General features: G+C 43.4%; 1 protein-coding gene across 4 annotated transcripts in view; it reads right to left on the minus strand.

The window, feature by feature from the left end:
* Positions 1–25,958, minus strand: part of LOC119383237 (MAP kinase-activating death domain protein) — a 75,297-nt gene that overhangs the window by 24,215 nt on the left and 25,124 nt on the right. The window contains exons 11-26 of one of the 4 annotated variants that reach the window (XM_049412457.1): positions 25,436–25,540; positions 22,196–22,379; positions 21,585–21,648; positions 20,436–20,681; positions 18,903–19,049; positions 17,924–18,200; positions 16,848–16,913; positions 15,641–15,776; positions 14,424–14,607; positions 13,513–13,689; positions 11,760–11,909; positions 10,862–10,949; positions 10,201–10,293; positions 9,188–9,369; positions 4,313–4,480; positions 429–621 (exon numbers count right to left, since the gene is read on the minus strand). In XM_049412457.1, coding sequence (XP_049268414.1) covers positions 429–621; positions 4,313–4,480; positions 9,188–9,369; positions 10,201–10,293; positions 10,862–10,949; positions 11,760–11,909; positions 13,513–13,689; positions 14,424–14,607; positions 15,641–15,776; positions 16,848–16,913; positions 17,924–18,200; positions 18,903–19,049; positions 20,436–20,681; positions 21,585–21,648; positions 22,196–22,379; positions 25,436–25,540 — 2,460 coding nt within the window. Of the gene's footprint in view, positions 1–428; positions 622–4,312; positions 4,481–9,187; positions 9,370–10,200; positions 10,294–10,861; positions 10,950–11,759; positions 11,910–13,512; positions 13,690–14,423; positions 14,608–15,640; positions 15,777–16,847; positions 16,914–17,923; positions 18,201–18,902; positions 19,050–20,435; positions 20,685–21,584; positions 21,649–22,195; positions 22,380–25,435; positions 25,541–25,958 lie in introns of all 4 variants that reach the window. The other 3 variants (XM_049412456.1, XM_049412458.1, XM_049412459.1) reach the window with 3 other exon arrangements.

Below are 25,958 nucleotides of genomic sequence, written 5' to 3' on the forward strand. Positions count from 1 at the left end.
TACCTTTTAGTTTTTGCTTTTCTTTTTGCTTTTCCTTTCTTTCTCTCTTCTCTTTTAGTGTCGTACATAAGGATGTGTCTGGCACGGAAATAAACCAGTTGTTAGTATGTGCGTCACCCTGTGCATGTCTTTTTTTCAGTTGTCCCTTCGTCTAGTTCCTGGCAGCTTGAATAAGCCATGAAGTCGTACCAACTAGCCCCCATAGCAGCCTTACTTGAGTACATGAGTTCTCTCCACCTCTAAGCAGCTATTTAGTGGTGCTCATGCAACAGGAGGTGCACAAATAGTGAAAGAAACCTCATTAATGTTGACATATTCAAACTTCATTTAACAAGCTGCCTTAACTACAACAGAGTACACACATGACACGATGCGATAAATTCGATGCTACACTAATTCTGTTTTCAAGCTCAGCGGTGCACACTGACCTATCAATCCCTGATATATGTACGTGCGGCACTGCGGTGGCGGAGACGAGCGGGTGGGCGTACTGGGACTGCCCCCTTGGCCCGCCTGGCTGCCGCTGGGGTTCCTGCTGCCACTGGTGAACCCAAAGCCCCCACTAAGGCTGCTCTTGGTGCTCCAGATGCTTGAGGCACGCATCTGCCGTGACATCATGAACTGCGGGGGCAAAGGAGGAAGAAAGAGGAACCCGTACCACAAACCAGGATCTTACAACGTTTTCAGAAGTCTCCGAGCACTCGCAAGCATCTTCAATGCGGTTGAATAATTGGTGAGCGTTTATGCCTATCGTGGTGCTGGTGTTACGAGGCACTTGCAAGCACCTTCAATGTGGCTAAATAATTGGCGAGCCTTTTCATTGTAATCACTTTACACCTATTGTGGTGTTAAAAGACAATGTCTTGTGGATTTCTTCGCGATAATGGCCTGACATGCCTTCCATGCGCTCTGCTCAGAAGGTTGGTACAATTAGGATATGACTATTGGTACAGGTACATGTGAAAAAAAAAGAACAGCATGCTATGATGAATACACCTTGGTGAATGAGATTAGTGTGAGTATTAAATTGGCAGCTTCTACGGCTGTAGTAATTCATAGACGCTAAAAGATTCCCAAGATAGAATCTACAAGGTATGAGATTTTCTTGTGTAGAATTTTTAGTTTCCTAAAAACTTGCTTTCATCAAGTCCCCTTCACCCTTTTCAGTTCTTGTAAAAATTAAGCAGTACAAACTACTCGCACATCTAACATTCTAACACCGACAGGAGTTCTATTTCCATTACCCCTGTGCAGAAGACATCGGCTGAACAAATATCTAATGAGGAAATCAAATGAGGAACTTTGCATTCTTTCCCATTACTGCAAAAGTAGAGTGAAGGCAATGTCACGGGTGTTCATGGCCATTCTACTAAGCTCCATAAAGTGCTAGACTACTGCTATGAACTTGCTTGTGCTTCGATTGCTTTTGCAGGCCAGAACAAGATGCGTTACCTTGAGCTGCTGCACTTTGTTTACATGTGTAACATGCCCCTTGCTGGTGCTAGCTTTCTCATGTTATCCTGGAGTTGCACTTTCACATTCTTGCCATGCTATAAGCCAAAGTTCGAAAATGGCATGCCAAAAAGCGGGCCTAAGCTTTCAGAGGGAACTTGCCTCTTGCATTACAGTACGGTAGTACAAAACACTATATTAATGCAACACACACACGCACATACACACAAGCACACAACACACACATGCAGTAATATGCAGGGCAAATAATTGGAAAAAGCACCATTCGTGTGATAGCCTAGATTTTTAAGAAAATGAAGAAGACCTACCATCTACTTACTACATACTACCACCAGCTGTACGGTACCACATAAGGAAGTACTTTTTACACCCACGTTATTAACAACAAATAATTGTGCCCATAATGTAAGCTGTATTCAGCGCCAATAGTGCTAGCTTGGTTGTTTACACAGCAAGCAAGGCACTGAAACAAAAAGTAAAGATGCACTGCACAGTGCAGGCACAGATAGTACACCAGTACACAGTCACTGGGTGCCTTCAATGTCATGTAAGCAGGCAGACTACGTCTTTCCCAGCACGTTACTTTGCATCATAGATAAAATGCATTCCGCATGATCTTGAATTGAAACAGTTCAACACACAAGACCGAGAGAAAAAAAGAAAAAGATTACATCATATTGCTGCTGCAATTCTTTCTGCCATTTTTCTTGTGTGTGCTGCTTCAACCAAAGATGAACCGTCACAAACTAAGCAAAATATCAATACGTGCACTGAATGACTTACCAGGAAGCTTTATTTTTTTCATTCGGCAGGATGAGACTTGAAAGTCTGACATCTCATCTAGCTACGACAAGGTCGTACATATTATCCTACTTTGCATCGCGCCATGGAAATTTTCCAGGGATGGAATCTGACTAGCGGTGCATTAAAGGACCTCTCACTAGATCCTTTGGGAAACTTTGATCATACACTAGACTGTAAATTGCCATTAAGGAACTATTACAGCTGAAAAATTTTTTATAAAAGACCCAGTGGTGACCAAGATACAAGCAAATGAAATGATGCGTTGCAAGGAGCCGGGCAAGCAACATATCCTACCCAAGTAAAAGGCCCTCTCCTGTTTCACAAAGGATATGGTGCAAGGTTAAAATTGTAGGAAGTGTAATGTACAGAAGCAAAGGCAAGTGTACAGAAGAAAAAAGAATGGACATAAAGAGCGCCATTCAGTACATTCTTTTCTTCTTCTTGCAAATATAACCTTGCACCACATCTTTCGTAAAACTGCGAACCAACTAGCCCAACACAGTAGCCTCTCTTACTCCTTTGACAAGTACTAGTTGCTCTTCCACTTTTATTTATATCAAAGCTGGAGTCAACCTCTTCCTCTGCTGCCCAGCTCTCTTTATGGCATATGCCAATGTAAAATGATGTTTTGAGCACATGTTCATCGCCGTGTGATTGATGCACTGTGTTTGTCTGTCTGCAGTACCTGAACCTGGTGAGAGGCCCTCTAAAATAATTTACAAATTAAGCAAACACTGAAAGGAGAAGTCTTGTGTTATGTCATATTTTCAGGAGTACTTCGAGATTAGACAGCAGAGTATAGAAGAAGCAACTACTCTGCAATAAACAACAATACAGCTGAAATAGTCATTCTCATCCACCTGTGCATTGGAAAGTGCTATAAGAAGGTGAACCCTTTTGCAAGGGTCTGATAGTTTTATAAATGCAAGCACAACTACCCACAAGGCAGTTTGTAATGTCCATGAAATGGTGTTATTAAAGTGGACAAAAGCAACATTTATCGAAAAAATAAAAAAGCTATCAGTAGCAGAAATTCTATAGAGGTGTTTTTTAGTGTGAAGATTTTTAAAGGGACCCTGCAACACTTTTCCACGTAACCATCGAATGGCTTAATTAAAGGAGCTTACTGCTACACAAATCGACCGGCACAAAATTTTTAGAACCTGGCAAGTACGAGCGGAGTTACAGAGATTTGTCGCACACTGTGATTCCTTTCTCCCTTCTGTCGCCACGACAAACACGCTGGAAGCTAAGCAGGGAGGGATGGCACGGGAGAAAGAAGTTACGCACGCACAAGTCATGACCTCGCACACTTTTTCTTTCTTAGAACGCGCGGCTTACATTCAGTGTGATCGCGCACACGTGGACACGTGACGACCTCTTGCGGCGGCCTCGGTAACTATGCAGCTCACGATGCCCAAATCAGCCAATGGCTGTGAATTTGGGTGCAGGCACGGTCATTTGATTATATGGCATCATTTGTAGAAAGAAGAAGGAATGATTTCTAGCTGACCTTGAAAATTAATTGTAAATTTCAGGCCGCATGCTGCACTGCAATATTTGGCTCGCGTGTTCTAAGGAGCCTCGACTACCGATCGGCAGCGTTTTCTGACCATGCTTAAAAAGTGTTGCAGGGCCCCTTTAACATGGACGGCATGCTACAAGTGTACTTGTTAAATGTTTAATCTCGTTATTGCAAGGTTAACTTTGCACCTAGCCTGCATTGTGACAAATATGTAAAAAAAAAGAAGCAAAAATAGAATGTTCCAAGTATTTGTGCAATGCTGCCACATTTCAATGTCCTCAACCTACAAACTAAGAAAAAAACATGAACAACTATATAAGCACTAGATACAAAATAAAAAAGAGTAAACAACTATATGAGCACAAATCCAGTCATACACGTGTATAAGCACTAGTCTAGTCATACAGGTGACCCGTAAAAATGTGCACAAACGTTGTATACTCGAGCAGCCACATGCCCATTAGGCCAACTACCACTACGAGGAAGCAGCAGAGGATGCTTAATACTCACGCCGCCCGCTTCCACCTCACTGTCAGAGACGGTCGAGCGAAAGGAGGCGTTGCTTCCACCACGCGACTGGCGAAAGAAGGCAGGGTTCATGGTCACGCTGCCTGTATCGCTGACATTGCCGCTGGGCACCGTCAAATCCGAGCCCTGGCTTGTGCCGGCGTCCGACACCTATGCAGGGCCACCCCAGACACAGGAGCGGGCTCTTGTTTCACATCATGCGCTACGATTAAGGCTCACTCTACCCACCACCACACAAGTGCCAGCTAGGAAGCACGAAGGGAAGACAACAGGCACCAGCCCAGCTGAATGCACCTGCCTGTATGCATTCAGTGAGGACAGGTGATGGGGCACAGGAAATCACAATTTTGTCCTTTCACAATGTATCTTTTGTGTCGCGTTGCTGGATTTCGAGTCTGCTACAATTCAACTCCCAAGAAATACAGAGTTACATTTAGTTCTAATGCGGTCGCTCTATATTCATTACAAAAAAAAAAAAAGCAACTTAATTGAATTTGACATTCAGAAAATCTCTCTGACCACTATTGTTATCTTAAATGCCAAGAAAGGAAGACGAAAATTCTTGCTGAGATTTAAATCAAAGTGTGTGTGCCTAGCTGAGTGCCTGTGTAAGACGATTCAACAGAGAGATTTTCCATTTTTCCTTAACCCATTTTATAATGTGCTTGCCCCCAGAACCTTTAACTCTAGAACAGTCATCCCATAGCATACATAAGCACAGAACTTCGTATCAGAACCCAAGAAACTACTGCTACAATTTTTGCATATGTGGTCTAGCCCAGCAAATTTCCTGTAAAGTATAAATACCCAGATTTTTGGGTTCTTTAAAAGAATGAACTTGCGATATGAATATGGTACTTTACGAGGATTATCGTGTACAAACTATAGTACTCATTGAGAGTTGCAGGCAAGGGACACTTTATGCCACAAATGTTACGGTGGACTCCCTCAAGCAGCACACAATTCCTTCGTGGGAGAAAACCTATCCAGTGGCTGTCAAACACAGCACTTCTCTGTTTTGATGATCTGACGAGAACAGGCATATCCAGTATGAAATGGCCAATGGCCATATATTTGCCACCTACAGTTTAAATAGCCAACCTACAAACTAGCAACCGTGCCATTTCAATGGTGTTCACTGTATTTGCTCATGCTAGCCAAGTGTTTGCTTCAGTAAGGTTTAGGAAGCCACAATAATGCAGCGGCTGCCGTTGAATGGTTATGTTAGCAGCGACCTGACTGTTGAGACGTAACATGAAATGCAGAAATACAGCGGAGCCCATATTACAGTACTTAAAGGGCCCCTACACCACCTCCGATAATTTTTTAACATTTAACACCACAACTAAATTTCAACCCCTGGGTGGTTTAGGGACCCTTTAAGGGAAGTTCATGATTAAAACCATCTCTTATATGGACCGTATGCCCGGGAAAGACCAGTTAAACATGTGGCACCAGACATCACGGAATGTTAAGCGAAATTTTGTTGGAGCCTGATGTACGTATATATTAGGATTCCAAGGAGATTGAGAAGCTTGCAAAATAAGTGCCACATTAACAACCAGAATTGTAAGAATATCTTGATACACTATAAGGCCTTCGCTTGTCCCTGATTATTTTGTGGAATAACAATAGACTAAGGATCATTCAACCCAGTAAACAAAGACTGCAAGCTTTTCAGCTGTAGCTCTGTGCCCATTGTATGCAATCACACGTAAGCGGAGACTGACCACTTAGCATGTGTATACTAATTTACAGTGTGACAGCTAGTGCTTGGAGAATGCCAATGTTAAATCACTAGATGCTGAAATGACACTGACTGTATCATATGGACCATTTGCTCTGCTCATTCCGTACATGATGTAGTACTCTGGAGTGCACCGAGTCAATGGGAACCCAAAGCACTTGAGAAGCGACACTGAGAAGGAAGCTGGGACACATATCCCATTTACAACCCTCCGATTTTGCCAATGCTGTCAACTTCACGGTTCTTCAACTGCGGCTAGTTGTTGCACAACTAGTAGAGAAAAATGGAAAGCCCTCCAGTTTCCTTGAAAGGAAGGGTATTCTGTGCAGAAAGACGTGCAGGTCATCTCTGCATTAAGCAGCTTGTTTCTCCTCTAGTGGCCCTACTAAGCATACGTCAGGAGCTCAAACTGTCGTGGGACAATGCCCCACCCTCCTGCTTGTTTCATCGTGAATTCAACAGCCCCTTAATGCAATCGCAACTCCACCCGCAGCCTCACTCCCGCTTTGATCTCTATGCTCTGGTTTACAGCAAAGGCCAGGGGCTGGTCCCGCTTAACATTACTGTGTACAACCTGGTATTTAAAGGGATACTGAAGACAAATAACGTTTTATATCAGGGTGAAATGTGAAAGTGTAATAGGCGAAGTGCTGCACACAATTATTTCGGGACAACTGGCGTCACATGGGACCAGATACAGTATTTTAACGAATTGGTGCCTGTTTTCGCTCAGTAGCAGATCGCTGTACAAATGCGTGCATATATATGCGTTGGGGAAAGCCAAACAAGCCACACGTTCCCTGTTAAAGATTCAATATGGTCCTTGTCATTGCCGCCTTACGCAATCACGTGATTGTACGAGAGAGCCAGAATTTATTCCGTGCTTTGAGTTTTGTCTCAACTCTTGCGGCGTGTGGTCATGCTACTTCGCTCTTCTCTTCTTTGGCTGCCTAGCATCAGTATGCTTACTTCAGATGCAGGATTATTCTAGAAGTCTGTGAGGTTATGTTACTGTTAGGACATAGGAACCTCAAGTTAATAAAATTCATGATGTAATTAAGGTACTAGCTGCAAGTATGACTTTGTTATATCAACGTGTGACTCTATATTTCTGAGACATCTTGCTTCATCAAAACAATGCAGCAGATTATTTATTTCTATGAGGATCTGAAGAAGAATTTCATTTTGTATGCCATATCCATTATATATTATTATATCCTATATTGCTATAATGAGGCCCTGACTAACTTTAAGTACAACAAGCTGCACAAAATAATCAGAAGAGCCATAACATACAAAAAGACTTCTGGAAGTTGAAATTATTCAGTAATATATGTTCCTCAAAAGAGTCTTACTTATCCTGCGTGTACTAGAAATCCAGAGTAACAGCCCATATTGGTTCAATCAAATGCCCTGGTGCTCTAGTGTGATAGTGTGTGTGTGGCCAACTAGGGTGAATGTTACATAACGAATTTTTCAAGCACAGTTTACACAAGATCATAACCGTCAGAGCAAATAACGCAGCAGAAACTGTAGCACTATTCTAAGCATCTGACCCTCGAAAGATTTTCTGCAGATGCTACTCTTGAAACAGAGTTCATTCAAATGTTCACCATGAACAAATGCAGCAACGAAAGTCAAAACAAAGCTTGCTCATGTGCCCCACACACATCCAACGGTCGTCAGCTTAATTGAGGTGCCAATAACTTATCAATTTATCACATAGTGTGCAGGCAAGCTGCAGTGAAAAAGAGGTGCTTTTTCCAAAAAGTGTGCATGACATGGCAAGATGTTCCTTTTTTTCCTTTCTCTCTCTCCCTCTTTCCCAAGTCAGAAGCAAAGGAAGAGACAGGGATGAGGTGCCACAAGACAAAGACCATGCAAAACAAAGTAAGCCTTGGTGTGATCATTTGTGCAAAAAGGAGATCACCGGGTGGTTACAAAGACGGCGTTGCACCAACTTTTCACAGCACCAGACGCCACAGTGATAACCACAGCGCGAAAGGGCACCTCAAAGAGTAGAGGTAAGAAAAAAAACAGAGCGAAAGAAAAAAACGTGAAAAATAAGCATGCTTCGCTCACAAGGCATGTGTGCCAAGTTAGGAAACATTACTTATGTACAACGAGCTGTGACATGATTAATAATACATGCAGAAGGTGCCAATAACATACTGCAGTGTAAAAGCTTTCACTGAATTTAGTGAAGTGCTGCTTTTCTGCACTGTACTAGGTAAAATGATTGGAATCAAATCATATCCATCCATCATTCTCCAACTCCAGCTTTAGGACGCGAAGTCAGGACTGGCCTTTACACTCCAACAGTGTTTTGAGGACTGCTATGCAAGAGTACACACAAAAGTTCTGAGGCGTCGGCACAGTTTGTCCTACAGAAGGCATGCCAATGGTAAGCAGCAGCATGTAGCGGAGATGCGGGAAATCTGGGAACACATTTGTGATGACTGATCAGCCTATGGTAGTAAGCTGCATTGTCTACACTGACACAGATGAAGTTTAAAGCAAGGAACCTTAACTTTGTCCTCACTTCCTAGAATACAGAATCAGTAGGAAATGTCCTGAATAGAACTCTACATCCGTGTGTCGTTTCTAGTATGCAACTTCACATAAAAGTAGTACGCAACGTTGCACTCTTCTACAATCATAGATAGCAACTCACTGCCACATTTCTTGGACAAAACCTTAGGTCATAATAGGCAGTTCTCGTCAGAATAACAGCGCTATGAGCAGTTTAGGACAGTGAGCTTTCTAAATTTTGGGGTTTCTTCTTGCCAGTATAAGATAGGTGGTTAGTAAAGAACAACAATTTCACATCTTCCCTAACTGTCCAGACAAACCACACTTCAATAGGATAACCTCAGAGCCAAAGACGCATGTTTTTGAAAAACCACTGCTTCTCGTTTGAAAGAAGCCTGGCACCTCTCAACTTCGGTTCCAGAGACCAAGCCCAGTGCTAAAGGTGAGCATGCACACCTCACCACAGCTGACAAGAAGCGGGAAAAGGACACGACAGACAGACCATCCAGAAGAATGAGAGCCGAGGTGGCAGAGAAGGAAGAGAGAAAGGCATTGCAGGTTGCATTCACTTGGCGTACCTCCGAGTCGATGCTTGTCAATTTTGAGAGGACGAGCTTCTTGGCATTGAGTAGCCCCCGGAACATGTCTGATGGCTCGTTTGAATGGTCGACGCTTCCAGTAGAAGGAATCACATTCATCTGCGGTGGTGGCTGCTGTTGGTGGGGCGGTGGTGGTGCGTGCTGAGACATGTCAGTCAGGCCTGGATTGAAAAAAAAAAAAAAAACAGAGCACGCTTCATTTAATGAACGGCACACCACAAGCTCACCAGAGCAAATAGAAAAAAATAAGTTCAATGTACAACTCACATAACCTTTGTACCACCCAAAAAATGTTATGTCTGAACAAAAGATTAAGCCCTGAGAGAAAGTGTACTAAGCTTAAAGCCAAGAGCGCTGCAAAACGTAATGCCCAAAAGAAAATTAAGCAGGCGCAAGTGACCACATTAAAAAAAATTACTGATTATACCAGAATGTCAGCACGACACTACAGACAAATAAATGGCCGCCAGGGCTGCTATTTGTAGCGATGCATTATTCTGATGCTAATGAGTTTCTGCGTTTTTGCGTTTTGTCAGTGTTCAGAGCAAGAATACATGTAATCTAGTTCCTTATTTGACAGCACCACTGACGTACTGCTCACACAAGCGTCACCAAACGCTGAAATCCCGCTGGCCTCCATTATCAATCGCGTCATCTCGCACCTACTCCTACTCACGATGGCCATTTCTTTAAATCTAGGTCTGCACTTAGATGTGTGACAATGCAGGAAAAGGAAACCGTCAGGAGCAACGCTACTTACTTTGTTATTATGCTCGTGTAATCTATCTTTTACGCATCTACCGGTCTGCCCGTCTGCCCATGTTATCATTGGGATCAGCCGGCCGTCAGTGGAGGACGATAAAAATGACAAAGAATGGAGCAGAAGGCATTGGTACAAGGTGGCAAACCAGATTTTCTGTTCACTCCTTTATTTGTACCATAAACTTTCGTAAGTTCTGTGACGAAGCAGAGCAGACAGGTTATGCACTCACTGAAACGATGATCCACAAGAGAACCACGGTCAAAGGAGCATCTGTCATCCCTCTGTGGAGAAGCATCCACAGGGCTGTTGTTTCCATAAATGTCTGCAAAGAAAATGACCAGATTTGAAAAAAAAATCATTTTTTCGTTTTCACTGAACACATACTTTAGCGTCGCCAATACTTATACAGCCTGGAATTTGAGACAGCAAACTTCTACAATACAGGCTCAGCGTTCAGAGGTAAAGAAGATGCCCCAGGGACATAAGGATAGGTGAAAAAACTGAATTCATCAGCTGCACTGTTTCTGCTATATACTAATAGAATCTGTTGTTAGTTTGCTTGGCTAACACAAACAGGCATCATCATTATCATCAGCCTATTTTACGTCCACTGCAGGACAAAGGCCTCTCGCAATGGTCTCCAATGTACCCTATCTTGTGCTAGCTAATTTCATGGAGGTATTCTTGATTAAAGGCTTTTTTTTTTTCTTTTGTACTCCTGACAACTATCTTTAATAATGTGCGAGGTGCTGCTGTCAAATAAGCTTTGGCTTTGACTTGATAAATATTCTTCTCCACATTCCCATGACAGCAGTATCTGGCTGATCTTACACGCTGTCGTGAAAATACCACCAGAACACTGTAATCCCTTGTAATGTTGCCATGCTTACCAGATGAAGACGCTGTGATATCATCTGCTCTCAACGAGTCTCCTGGCTGTCTGTTCAAGTGTTCACCACTGCCAAATGGTGTAGTGTCCTACAAATTGAAATAATAACGAGTACGATTTATGGGTGGGCAACTAATCTCTAACAGCAGATACACTGCAGCGAACGAGTAAACGATAAGCACTGCACTGCAGCATCGTGCAACTATGGCACCACAGTTATTAACGTGAAAGCATTTCTTGGCTAGGTTGGTGAATGCGCGCATACAGCTGGCATCTGCAAAAGCCATATCCGAAGAGCATGTGACCTCTACCATCGGAACTGACGCCAGCGCCAACAGTTTCCACAGCAACCACCTGCAGTTACTATGGCATAGGAGAAGGGAATCCTGGCAGCAGGAAAGGCAGTCCCGACTCAAAGGGGTCAAGGAATGCACATTTGAATAGTTGACACACTGCACAAACTCACTGACGTCTTCAACACATTGGCACTGACGTTGCACCTACAAAGTGAGTGTGCCCTTGTCCGTCGTATCAGTTGGTTTTCAACACAACTCGGCAACACTGCTTTGCAGCACCCCTGTGTAACAACAACCTAGCCAAAAGAAACACTTGCATGGTCTCATCTCATAACAATTTGCTTAGGGATCCCCTGCAACTTTTCTTTGCTGTGGTACATTTCTGGAAGTTTAGCACAGCAATAGATGACAGGTCACACAGAGAAAAACTCAGTTTGCTGAGTCCACATATACGCACTCTCCTATTTCTAGCTCATCTAGAACTGAAAACAAGCTGGCAAGCACACAAGTCTTATGAATGCAAATCACTTGTGTCAGATAACAAAAAAGAAGAAAGAGATATGCAAATATGTTTTGGAGCAAGAAAAAAAAAATAATGCTCACTGAGCTACGGTTGTTGCATCGTCCATCCTGGGCACAGAGGGAGTTCTTCCGTGAGGATGCGGCCGAGTGGTCCAGAAAGCTGCTGGGCTCTGTGCTTTGGGGCCGAAAGGCGGCACTGATGGAACCACGAGTGCTGCTGCTCACACTCTCCTGGGGACAACGACCAAGAATGAACAAAGCACTGCGGTAACGTGGGGGAAAAAATTTTACAGAGAGTGATGAGATATGTGGCACCAATGCGCTGTTATACAGGTGAACCTCTATTCAACAAAGTCCAGATAATTACTTCAATCAAGACCTTCTGTAAAATGAAGAATGGAAATAAACGTAATTCAAGAGCAAAAACAACAAGGTATTTCACTGCCTGTGTCAGCACCCGACAGCGAGATTGTTATGCCAAGGTTACTGCAAAGCCATGCTCTGTCTAGTGTTCCATCACTCTGTGCAGAAATAAGAAAGTGCTAAAAATGAAAGAAATAAAGAAAAAAAAACAGGTCAAATCACATTTGCAACTCTGTGTTTCAGCATCTCTCACTCATGCAGTGAACCCTCTATCTAGTCATGTGACATTACTGCTTGCAGCCTAGTGAAAAATTAATCTGACGTATGCTGTCTAGTTCCAGCCTTGAAGAAGACAAGTCCACTTGTCAAAGCGTTGGCACGAGCACCCAACCACTGTTTATGGATTTTTTCATCGTATACTGTCTATTTGCACAAACCACATAAGCGGAGAATGAAAGGCAGTGTCATTTATTACTGAATTGAAATGTTCATTTGTACAGAGGAATGACCAGCCACCTGACCCTGACATTACGCTACAAAGGTACAAATTTCGACATGCCCATAAGGTGGACTTCATAGTTGATTAAATGCTCATCCTGGCTATGGATTCAATCCCTGCATTAGGATTAATTAAAACATGAGTGAGAGAGCATACCTCTCCAACAATATATTATACTATTAGATTTTCGGTACTCAAATTTTGCGTATGCAAACCACCAGGCTTGCACGAGAAACCAAACAGATTTACAGAAGAATGCAAGCAGGACGCGGAGCTTCGGGTATGCGAAGGTCTTTTGAATTACTTAAAGATGGAAAATCTAAAGCTTCCTATTTCTAATGAACATCGGCAGCTGTTTCATTTATGAAGCATTTTTATACCTATTAAGAGTGACAGATGACCCAGCAACAAAGTTAATGTATACTCATCATAGAATAAGCACACTATAGCCTAGAAATGTGTTCTACGCCAAAAAGGGTGTCATAATCCCATACTTGCCAACATCAAAATATTACACGAGATCACCGTAGAGTGCACCATGCGATCACGTGACAGTTCTGCAGTCTGAGATACTAGAACAAGAAGGGTGGTGAGCTAGGCCTTCTACCTCCCCTGTGAACATTCATTTTCCGCTGAAGGTACGACAAGCTTTGTGTCACCCACATGCAAAGCTGTCTTACTGTTTCTTGTTAGCCTCATTCTAAAAGGCCATCAGAAGTAAATGCCGATGTGGGCGAGGATCGCCAATTAAGACAGAGGCAAGGAAAGTCGGAACCGCACAAGCTGCAAAAGAGAGATTTCATCCTTGCACCGACTTTTCGCTTATGCAGGCACCAGGTGGACTTTATGTGGACCAAGATAAGCCCTCAACAGGGGCACGCCAACTTTGCCACCGAGATGAAAAAGCAAGCTGCCGATTTGAATCGTTACCTATCCTGTACTAAAACGATAAATGCAGTGCCGGTTATGTACCTGCATGCCAGCCTCAGCGCCGAGGTCTTTGGTCCAAAAGTGCGTGTGTGCAATCTCCAAGACCTGCATGGCACTGGCCATGCCCCCAATCCCACAGTTGTAGTAGCTGTGCTCCAGGCCTCCAATCACCAACTGAAGCATTCGCAAGGTTCCCTTGTACACTGCTTTGGAGATCATCTGGCAGCAAAGAGGGAGAAAGAAACAGGCACAGGATCAATGGAATCTTTTTCTTTCCAAATTGCCACTATGCAGGCACTAACGTAATAAGAAAATAAAGGCTGGGCATCTAAGCTCTCATTTCTCGCAAATGCTGTTATCTAAATAGCTAATGCATAAATTCTTCTAGGACTGCAAACATGCACGCTTGTAATAGTTGAACGTAAAGAAACTTAGAGTAGCTAAAGAAGCATCAGTGTCTGTTTAAAAAAGAACTGAAAAACTAATTCATACAGACATTTCAAATTGAAATGCAGGCTAGCACCACGTCTTTGATGCGTACAAATTAATTAACACGTGGCACACTCTCATTAACTTGAACACTGATATCTTAAAATATTGGTAAAGTCAAGATATCTCCTTGCCATAGGGTCAATTCTTATTTTCCCACCTTATCTCAAAAAGCTTTTGCATTAGAGTCCAAGTATCTCAAAATAATGACACCGAAAACACCCCAGAATCATAACTCTCCAGAGTATCTACATTATTTATGCAGTTGCGATGTCCTTGAAAAAAAATTTAAAATAGCATTACGCATTAGATTTAGCCGCACCGTGTGCACAGTGCCATTTTTGCGGTTTTGGTTATCTTGAAACTCCGCCTGTCTAAAAAAATGTTCAAGTTTTTCCAGTTTAATGTCAATGGAGTTTTACTTCAGACGCTTCGAACTGAAATGCAGGGTAGCGTACACGTACCACATCCTTGATGTGACCGTCAGGACCGACCCTTCGCTCGAGGGTGCGATTGAGTCGCAGGACAACCACATTCCTGTAGCTTTCATCCTCCATGAGACGTGCAATGCGGTTCTTCTTGAACCACTTGATGCCTTCGCCGTTCACCACCGAGTTTAGCACATCCTTCAGGAACTGCTGGTTGTCGCTGCAGTCACAAGGCTCGGGTTACAAACACAGCGCACCGTACAACTGGCTGCCGTGTGGATGCACTACCACAGTGCTGCCACCTGTGTTTTTAAACGCTAAGCTCTTCTGTGTTGTGTTCACATAAACTGAGTTTGAAAAGTATAGCTTATGTATATATCAGTTAACCTCAATCATCCTCAACTTCATTCAACTTTCAGAAACGCATCCATTTGCTCTATGTACCAGCACATAATTTCGGCAAAAGAGACTTACCATTTTAGGCCTACAAGTTCCCAGAGTCAAGTGCAAGAAGACTAGGGATATATTGTCAACATTATTGATTTACGTGTGGCGAGCGAAGGTGATCCCGTAAACCACCATTCATTGCTTATTAAAAGGAACTGTTGCTCAGGAATTTGGTTGAACATGGTGTTTCGCAAAAGTTGTCACTTCTATGGTTGGTGCAACGTCTGTTGACCAAAATCTTTTAGGGAAGTTCGGCTGAGTTTGCTATAGCCAAAAACTAGTATGCCTGACACAACCCTTGTCAACTATCTCGCCTACGCATGTGTACATGCCATTTTTGGCCTCAAGATCGAGTACTCTCAGTAAATGAAAATTGCATAAATGCTTAAATTGCAAAACGCTGTTTGAATGGAACTGTCTCTTATTTGATTGGTTTTGTACTTGAATATGCACCCCTGTTCATATCTCAGTAAATGAAACTCCTGTTAAATGGAACATATTTTCCCTGTCCCCCTTCAGGTTCTGCTTACTGAAATTCTACTGTATTAAGAGCTAGTATCGTTATTGAACATTCTCCTGACAAGGCACACTACAGGCACTTGCTAAGGTGTGATTGAGGAGTGCCTTTCAAAATATTACATCAAATCACAAGATGTATATAGCCATTATTCTTGGTCATAAATAAGAGCAGTAAGTGAGGTCTAGCAAATATTTTTGGCATTAGCTGTTGAGTACAAAACAAAGGGTAACGAGCATGGAAAATCAGCAAAAAGAAAAAGAACCGAGCAAGCATCACACCCACACACCTCTGTGTTGAAGACTGCTCCTCGAAGGTCTGCACAGAGCGTGGTTGTTCCTGGGGTTGGACCCTCCTGCCCTGCTGTGGTGTGATGTGCTTGATGAGCGGGGTCCGTTCCACAGGGCCCCTCCTTCCCATGTTAGCTGGCGTTTGCGGCATCGGGGGACGCATCATGCCCATTGTTAGTAAGGTTAGTATTGTTAGTCAAGCAGTGGGGCCCAGGCATACATGCAAGCCAAACACAGTTGCTCCACAAAGCATGCAAGCAGCATGCCCCCTTCACTAACACGTGAGATGCAGTGTGAAAAACGCACACCAGGAGAGGGCAACAAATAGCAACGTTTATGAAGTCTTGTAAAGTGTACACAGTGGAAACGACCAACTTCGAAGTTCACGTGAGAACTACGCTTAACTTAGCATTATTATGAGCATTACTTGCTTGATATCATGATAGGGCAAGTTGCACTTCCACGACTCCGAAACGTGTTACACTGGCATGCTACGGTGGTTTTACAACTAGGAGGGCTGGCATTCTGTATGAATGGTGCAATACATAAATGCAATTTTGTTGGTTTGTAGTACCGTATACTGTGTCTTCTTGTTCCTCAAACAGAGGAGACCCCAGAAATCTCAGAATGTTGTAAGCTAAATGCAAGAGCTACAAAGTCAAAGCATGAAAATGTGGTTAGCTCTTACATCTCAATTAAGCCTATTAATGTTTCCCAATACCTCATTGGTTTGTTACACAATCCAGTTGGTGTACACAACAGTAAGGATTGTGTTAAGTCATCTTTATTCTGCTGCATTCTTCATCTGACGTTCTTGCACTCCCCGATATAAATTTTTACTGCAACTACCTCCAGTACTTTTTTGTTTCTATGTACTACATGCAAAACAGAGAGAGAGAGAAGAAAAGAAAGATTATTCCATCATTTTCAGCTACTTCGTCCTTCATGTCTCTATGTCGTTTTTCATCGGAGACAAAAAAAAAAAACAATGCAGAAACAAGACACATTGTGCGAGAACTTTACACTCATGCAGCTTGCATCATGCAAATAGTGAGAAGTCTGTTGTCAGTACCCTCAATTCTATGGTTAAAATGCACATGCCGAGAAACGCACATGACAAGAAACGGAAAAAAGGTGAGTGGAACAGGAGCGGCCACAACATAGTTGCGGAAAATCAATGCAGGCAGAAAACAGTGCACCGTTTACCTTTGGGGAAGGGTCCGAATGGAGGTGCTCTTTCTCTACCCTTAACAGCAGCCGACACTCTGTTGCCTGAAAGCAGCAGAGAATGTTTGCAAAGCGTCCAATTGGCAATTGAAGCTCTTTGGAATGCAGTGCAGAGTACAGCAGAGAGCGACTAAATGCATCTAGTGCATCTACTACAGCAAAAAGAAAGAGCAGAGAATCACAAAGAGGTGTTTAGTGCATGTCCGTGAGCGCAGTGCATATGAAACGCCTGAGGTTCGCGCAGGATTTGGTAGAGATGGGTCGGAACAGACAGGCCTTATCATTGCAATGTTAAGCCCACATTCAAAAGTGCAGAAATTTTTCCATAGGAGGGGCTCTACAAATGCTGTACGAAAGGCTTCATAGTAGTGTATAATGACTGTGATGCTTTAGTTACTACCAAGACATGAACTAGTTAGAGCGTTCATCTGGATACAGCTTTTGCTTTTTTGTTCGATTCCCATCTAGCAGTGGCAAAGCAATGAAATAACACTTTGGCAGGTGCCCATTCTTTCGCCACTAAGTTTGCTTACAGGTTGTTCTGCAATGCATGCAGCAGAGGCATTACAAAACCTGAAAAATAAGCTTTGCAGAGGATACTTGGCTCTCTGCTTAATAGTATATTTAAACTAGGTGGCTCGAAAGAAAGGCTAGCAGTGTTAACAGCCAACTTATTGCAGTGAATGACTACTAGCTGTCCGACATTTATAAGCAACGCCATACATTTTTTACTATGCTTGAGCATTATGGCAGGTGCCCGAGATACTGCAAGCAATACATAAGATCACCTATGGTTAGCACATCTCGCTTTTTTTTTTAAATTCTGCTACAAATTACAGACAGGGACAATGAAATGGTTACAGCGCATGCACAATTCAAAATTCCTTTCCCTCAGCCGCCCAACTCCAGCTCTTGAGCCAAACAGACTGAGAAATGAACTAGACGAGATCCTTGAGAGGGGTCAATGTACTCAGGCAAGTCATCAGGTAAGAACAGGACACCTCAATAGGAAACGCTTGCACTGCATTTAGACCAGACTGACCCAGCACTCTTACCAAAGAGTCCAGAGATGCCCTGGATAACATTGGAGGTGTGTGCAGCAAAGCCATTGAGCTCGCTGCTCACAGTAGACATGAGGGACCCCGAGTCTCGGCGGTGAAACAATGCCGGCTGTGCCTGCTGCTGCTGCTGCTGCTGATGATACTGCTGCTGCTGATATTGTTGCTGTTGCTGATACTGTTGCTGCTGCTGCTGATACTGTTGCTGCTGCCCTTCAACTGGTGCCTCGAGAGACCCACTCTCCTGTTTCTCTTTGTCCCGGTCACTCAAGGCCTGCATTCACACACAAGTAATACACTGGCATGCAAGACTGTTTCTTCCTACTTGTTTGTTACAAGAGAGAAATGTAAAAAAGCAGTTTTGCCAGTACAGTAGAAACAGGACTAGCTTAAATGCTTCTCTGCAAGAAAAGCAGTGTATTCTACATCACCAACATGGTACTGTGCAGTGGAAGCTGCACAGAATGCATCAAACACCCACCATGGTAGTGCTATGAAGAACATCGTTGGGCAGGTTCCAAATTATTTGCGACTACCAGAGTGTCGCAAAAGACACGCCTAAATCATGGTGCACGAGTGTTCTTGCATTCCACCTTAACTGGAACATAGCCACCACAACTGGTAATCTAAACAGTCAACACATGACGAGCAGCCCAATGCTTCAGCCACTGTACCACCACAACTGGTAACACGACTAACAGGGCTAGCACAATAAAAAGTTGGGTGAGTTGGTGTTGATTCGTGATGTGAAAAGGCGCGACTAAAACAGCACACAGAATAGAAGGACACAGGACGACGTGCTACTAACAATCGACCCAGTTGCTAGTAGCGCATTGTCCTGTGTCCTGTGTCCATGCGTTTTAGTGACGCTTTTTCCCTATCAGGACTATCCACATGTGTTTCCAGAAATTCCATGACCTGGGCTAGAAAAAAAAAGCCAAGCCTACCCTGAACTTGGGAAGGGTAGCTCACTTACCTTCATGAGTGTCTTGCGGCCGGCCTCACGAGCCGGTTTGGTGGCCTCCAGAGCAGTGCGGCTGACCTCTGCGGCAGCCTTGGTGGCCTCGCGCGCCACTTCCTTGGCCTCGCGCGCCACAGTCTCAAACAGTGAGCTCTGGCTTCCCTGAAAAAGAAGAGCTTCTTTAGTAGCAAAGCAACTCAGTGTGCTTAAGCATAATGCCAAATTCTGACAACATGCCATCTATCAGCTGCGCTATCAACTGGTGAAGCATTGCATGAATCATTTGCGTACGAGATGCACACGCAGCGTCAAACTTATGGAGCCCATGCGTTCATGCAAAATGAAAATGCATCAGACATCTGAAAGCTTGAATGTGAGAAATTCTTAAGGGTGCTCTTTTAAGTACAGTGGACTCGTTAAATGTAACCTGAAGGGACTAGGAAAATGTGTTCCACTTAACAGGAGTTCCGTTTACTGAGAGATGAACAGGGGTGCAGAATTCAAGTACGATACCAATCATATGAGAGACAGTTGTTCCATTTAAGCAGCAGTTCCATTCAAGAGATTTCCATTTACGGAGAGTCTACTGTATTAACCCTATTGGCTCCTGCAACTACGGCATAGTGGTTACAGTATTGGGCTTCTGTGTTAGAGGTACTGGGTTCGATTTCTGCGAAATCTGCAGTGTTTCATTTGTTCGTCTTTCTTTTTATGTATTATTTGTTTTTAAATTTTTTATTATGTCATACATTTTAGTTGTTTCTTTTTTTTTAATTGTTAGGCGGTGCTGCTACACATGCTTTTCCCACATTTCCTTCTACTGCTTGGGCACTAAAAAGGCATGGTTCACCACTGCGTAAGGAAGCTGCAGACGTGCGTGCTGTGGCAAAAATCAAAGCAATGTCATTTGCTGCCATGCATTGGCATACTGCAGAGCTTACAAGAGCCCTTATCCAAGGAATACAAGAAAACATAGTATGCATCCAGTACCTTCGCATTGTAGCGTTGGACCAACTTAAGAACCATTTCATCAGAAACATAAGGATCTCTTGTTGAATTGAATGAATCAAACCTTGCCAGCAATTACATGTCTGGTAATTACATGCTAGCAACTACGTGCCTGGCCCTTCATGCTACATTTGCATGGCTTTTAACTCTGGCTCTTTTATTTCTACAGAATAAAATGAAATGAATGAATGAATGAATGAATGAAAAGCCCTCTAACCATGTCACTTAAATGTGTTAAGAAAACTTTTTACAATGAACATAGAAATTTACGTACGAAAATTGAGCAAGAGTCTCCAACTGTGCCCAGACAAGAGAAAAATAAAAACGTATGGGGCTCTAAGTAACATTTACCACTTCGTGCCAGCATGAGGCAAGCACAATGCGAAATGCAGATGCTGCGTAAGCAGTCACTAATAAAACTAAATATCTACAACTGAGCTGCTCCATCACCGCCCATGACGATGCATACGAAGATGCACATTCCCAGCAATTTTCGCCTGTCCGCATTTAAACCTGCCGAAGTAGTACTGTGATCATCACCTGGGAAGACAAGCCTGCCCGGTTCAGCATGCCTCCTAGGCCTCCAAGAGGAGGGGCACTGCGGGGAGTGCCACTGCCCCCACTGGTAGTGTCAGGCGGTGTGCTGCGACCGCTGCTCAGGCTGCCCCCCGGACTGCGCCCAGATCGCACCGTCGAAGGTGTCGGGGGCTCCCCCTCGTTGGAGTTGTCCCCGCCGCCCAAAATGGCACTGCTCCCTCCAATCCCGCTGGTCTCTGGCCTTGCCTCCTGCTATTAGTAACAGCGACAGAGAATGAGTGACTTCCTTTTTTCCAAGCTGAGGCTAAGGGCCCTGCAACACTTGTTAAACGCTGTAAGCAGAACCATCTGATTGTCAGCTAATGCACATCACAAGCCCGTTTTACATCGCACAGCAGAACGCACCCTTTATGTTAAAGAGACTGGGCGTGCAAACACGGGCACAGGAGAGAAGTCACGACACCACAAATGCCGTTTGTGGTGTCGTGACTTCTCTCGTGTCCGTGTTTGCACGCTCAGTCTTTTTAACATGAATACCTACCAACTAGCTCAGCTCTCTGTTATTCGACAATTTATTCAATTTTATTCAGACTGACGATGTCGTAGCTGCTTCTCAAAGGATGTCCCACATTGAAACAAACTACAGCTGCATGCTATTGTTAATTTCACTGTATCAGTTGGCGAGTGCGTATTTTTAGTAACAAATGTGTCTGTCAAGAAGTTCCAATTCTGCGAGGAGCAAGTTTGTCGAGAACATTCCTGAAGATCCAAATCCCTCTGACATCGAACGCCTGCTTTTGGCTGCATTTCCAAAACTTCACAACAGATACATTCATTCCGCACCCAGCGTTGCCAGCGTCCTGACTGCTTGTGCTAGCACTCACCGAGTGAACCACGAGTATAAAGCTTCATGCAACAGTAAAGGTGTACGTTCGATATCTCTATGAGTGCTCCACTTTTCAAGCGAAACTGTGATAATTTGTAGTGGATCTGGATGGTACGTTTCCCCAGAAAGTATGTTTTATTCAGATTTTTTTTTTCCAGAAAAGTATGAACGAGGTTCTACTGTAATGTGATTTCTTCCAAATGGGAAGGGTAAGCAGAAAGAAAGAAAAAGAAGAGTAATGAGGAAAGAAAGCAAGGTAGGCTTACCTTAGCATCGGCCTTGGGTGGTTCAAATGCATCTCCAGGATCTCCTTGAGGTTGGCCTGTTGGGCTGAGGGAATGATAGGGGAACATCACACACTACCTCCTCCAACACAGCAAGACTAAGTATTTGTATTTCAGAGATGACTGAATGCTGCTCAGATATGTAGCACTAGTTAATGACAGTAACTTTCCAATGAGCATACGCAGAAGTGTAGGATTCCTTTAACATGTTTCTAGTGTCTGAAATACCACGTTATTTGATAGATAAAACCTCATATTTTTAAGATTAAATGGCATGGTCGAATCAACCACCGGCACCTACTATGCATTCATGTTGTACAGAAATCCTGCCTTTTCTGGTACTGTTTACACATCAGCTTCACGGCACAAACAGTGTCATGCATAGATTAGAGGGAGGATAGGAACAACCGATGAGAGTTTTGTTGATGTCACTCTTTAGCTAATAGGTATAGCATAAAAAAATAATTCGTTTCAGCAGGTGTGTTCTTGGTAAAGTGACACTGTCCTCCCGCATTGCAACTTATATTGATGAATTCACGGGGGATAACGAAGTGAAGTGAACTGTCACTACCTTCCATGGGAGCAGCACTCACCTGGACAGCGAAGAGCTTGGAGAGGAGGAAGACACAGAGCCGTGTACAGAGTTCTCGGAGTCGGCACGTCTCAGGTTCTGCTGGTTTGCACCTGGAAGCTGGAGAGTCTTGGGGGGGTTGAATGCAGCCATGTAGTCTGCACGATTGAGTATTGCTGCTGATACCTCTTCCATATGAGCTCCACCTGTAGAAGATACAACAAGAAACTAATGAACACATTACAATAAAAGGGTTTAGGTTTTGTCTAAAGTGCATAGCAGCAACAGTGACTGCTAGCACATATGCTCTTCTCTATTCACTACCTTGTCTTTCATTCCACGTCACAAGAGTCGTTTAGCAAGTTGGGCAAGTTGGTAATGCTGCATCTTAAACATTAAAAGAATTCTGGGGTTTGGGTGCCAGAACTACGATAAGATTATGAGGCCACCATGGTGGGGAACTACGGATTAACTCTGACCACCTGGGGTTACCTACACCTAGATATGAGTACATTTGTGATTTGTCATTTTCCTCGCATCGAAATCCCACTGCTGTGGCTAGGAATCAAACCCATCTCCTTGAGCTTAGCTGCACAACACCTTAACTGCTAAGCTACCATGGTGTGTGATGGTTCATCTTCAATCACACCACTTTTGACAGGGACAAGCAAAACAGCATGTCCTTTGTTCAGCACCCTTTGCCAACCTCACTCCATAAACTCTTTATCTTTCAGGCTGCATTCTACTTTCTGAACGTTCTATCAGTATCGCATAAGAAAGTTGACAAAGCAGTCAGGATATCGAGTGCACCCTGTCACTTATTCAGGGCCACCCCAGTCTCAATACAGAAGCTATATTTAAAATGAAAAAGAATCGCACCAACAATGTCTTGCATCAAGGATGACGAAAGTAGCCTCGCATTCTGTTCCAACTAATATCAAGCTTCACAAAGAACGTTCCTGTGACCTTGCCTACTCGCAACTCAACAACACCATGAAAAAACGCCAGGCCTGCGTTGAAACCGCAGCACAGTCACAGAAGAGCGGCGTTTCTAGAGCCCATGTAAGCTCTCTTGGGGCTACAATACAAGTACACTAGAAAGCTACCCACTATGCCATAAATCACACTTTTTGTGAAGTTGGGAAGCACCTACTAAGCCATTATTCGTCATTCTGTGGAGAAGCGAGGCACCAGCTACACGTCTTTAAGGCATTGTGTGCACTTTGTTGACGCGACGACTGATGACGATGAAGAATTATGGCTCAGCCCTTTGTAATGGGTTGGAAACTTTAAACGGCCCACCAGTTATGTAATTTGCATTGGGTGACGCCCGGTCGCTATTTCCCTCTCCCGTCATGCTGTATAACACACGTTGACGAGGGAAAGAGACGGGGGGGGGGGGGGGGGGCCAAGAACTTTACTAAGACCCCGAGGAAATGGATCATGCACTTATGGGCTTCCTTGGCCATTAATACAAGTGCACTTGCGAGGAACCCACTACGCTATAAATCATTGTTTTTTCTGAGACCCCGAGGAAATGGATCATGCGCTTATGGGCTTCCTTGGCCACCAATACAAGTGCACTTGCGAGGAACGCACTACGCTCTAAATCATTGTAACTTTACTGAGACCCCGAGGAAATGGATCATGCGCTTATGGGCTTCCTTGGCAACCAATACAAGTGCACTTGCGAGGAACCCACTACGCTATAAATCATTGCAACTTTACTGGGACCCCGAGGAAATGGATCATGCGCTTATGGGCTTCCTTGGCAACCAATACAAGTGCACTTGCGAGGAACCTACTACGCTATAAATCATTGTAATTTTTGAGAAGTAGGGCAGCAGGCACTGTGCCATTTTTCGTCAGTCTACGGAGAGCCGTGGTACCTGCTAAACGCATGTAAGGCATTATGCGCACTTTGTTGATGCTGTGCCTGATGACGATGAAGAATTATGGCAGAGCCCTTTGTAATGGGTTGGAAGCATTCAACAACCTAATCGTTGCGCAATTCGCATTGTGTGACGCCTCGTTACAAAATTCGCTTTGTGCGACGCTTGGTGCTTATTTTACTTTTCTACCACGCTATATTGCATATGCTAATGTGTAGGCTTGTGCGAATATTCGAGCACTTCGAATATTCGAACGAATAATACAATATTCGAATTCGCTTCGATTCGAATTTAAATTATAGAAAATTTCGAAGTATTCGAAATGAACGAATAGGTGTATATTAATCCGCTTGTAACCCGCCTGTAAAGGTGGTTTCACTGCAGGAGAGGGGTGCTTTACAGTGAATACACCTTTCCAAGAAAAAAAAATTGCACTGTTCGCTCGTAAGCTTTCGTAAAGGTGGTTTCACTGCAGTGGAGGAATGCTATACCGTGAATACACCTTTCCAGGGAAAATCCGCACTGCCGCGAAGCCCCCCTTCAAGGTTAAATGAACATATTGCCCTCATATCGATTCATCATTTTTAAAGTTTAAAAACGTGTTATACCGTCTTATATGCTCCAAGTATAATAAACTTTAAAACGTAACATATTTTACAGGTTATCACTTGCGTTCTACCGAAAGCCAAATCCTGCTACTATTCAAAGTTGCTTCCACTTCCTTTGAACCAAAAAGAATGACATTTGCACATGCCTTGTTACAATTTAAAAAAAACGTTGCACAGGTTGGTTGAGTCATGACAAATATGCTCGTTTTTCTTTATAGTATGTGATATATGCTATTCGAATTCGATTCAAAATTATTCGACCAAAATCACTATTCGCTTCGAATTTACTTCGAACCTAAAATTTACTATTCGCACAAGCCTACTAATGTGGTTCCTTCCCGACATGAAGCTTGTATAGGACCTTTTTGCAAAGAGCAGTTTCAAGCACCGGCATGGCTCAGAGGTTGAATACTAGGCTCCCACGCAGAGGGCCCAGGTTCGAACCTTGTTCCATCCTGTAATTTTTTTTCTTATTTTGTTTTTTTTTCTTATTTCGAGAGATACTGGTTACGGACAACGGCAGTGGCGGACAACTACGGCGTCAAAAACGGCCGGTGAAATGATCTCATAACAGCTTTCGCTGTAAAAAAAAAACTACAGTAAGTAAGACGAGAAAGAAAACACATTAATATCGCAGTCATGAAAGGTGTTTGAAATAAATGGTTCATTCTCAAAAATTAGGAAATTTTGACATTTTTTGGGGGGGGTGGGAAAAGAAATTGACGCAGAAAGTGGGTGGAAAGTGGCCTAAGTGTCACTTACCCAAGTGATCCCCATTGAATTCCACCATATCACAGACAAAGTCGCTTAAGGAAGAGTAGGAGGAGCTCGTGCTGCTGGCATCATCACTTTCGCTGCCACTTTCACCTGAAAAGTAAGAAAAAAAAAACATTTTTCTGGCACCAGATCTAAAAGCCTACACTTATGTGTGGAAGCTGGTCAATCAAGGGAAGTAAAGGCAGAAAAAAAAAACTTCGACAAGAAACAGTTTCACCTAAATTCGACATATTTCAATCTATGGAAACGTTCAAATCAAAAATATTTTTTTTATTCCCCTGTAAAGTTTTCAAAGAAGGCAATGCACTATGTCATTTTAGCTAGGAAGTTTTGCATGGCAGTGGCAACTAAATAAATGTCATCGCGCATTGCATCTGTACTTTCATGCAGATGAGCATGCTTTCGTAACTGTTTGTTCCTACCTTCACAAGATTTTTAAAAAAAGCTCATTACGAGAATAACTAAACTGACATTGGCAAGCTCTTGTCCCTCGGCAACAAGAACTTGC

Source organism: Rhipicephalus sanguineus, chromosome 2 (assembly GCF_013339695.2).
Source record: "Rhipicephalus sanguineus isolate Rsan-2018 chromosome 2, BIME_Rsan_1.4, whole genome shotgun sequence".
Taxonomy (NCBI): Eukaryota; Metazoa; Arthropoda; class Arachnida; order Ixodida; family Ixodidae; genus Rhipicephalus; species Rhipicephalus sanguineus.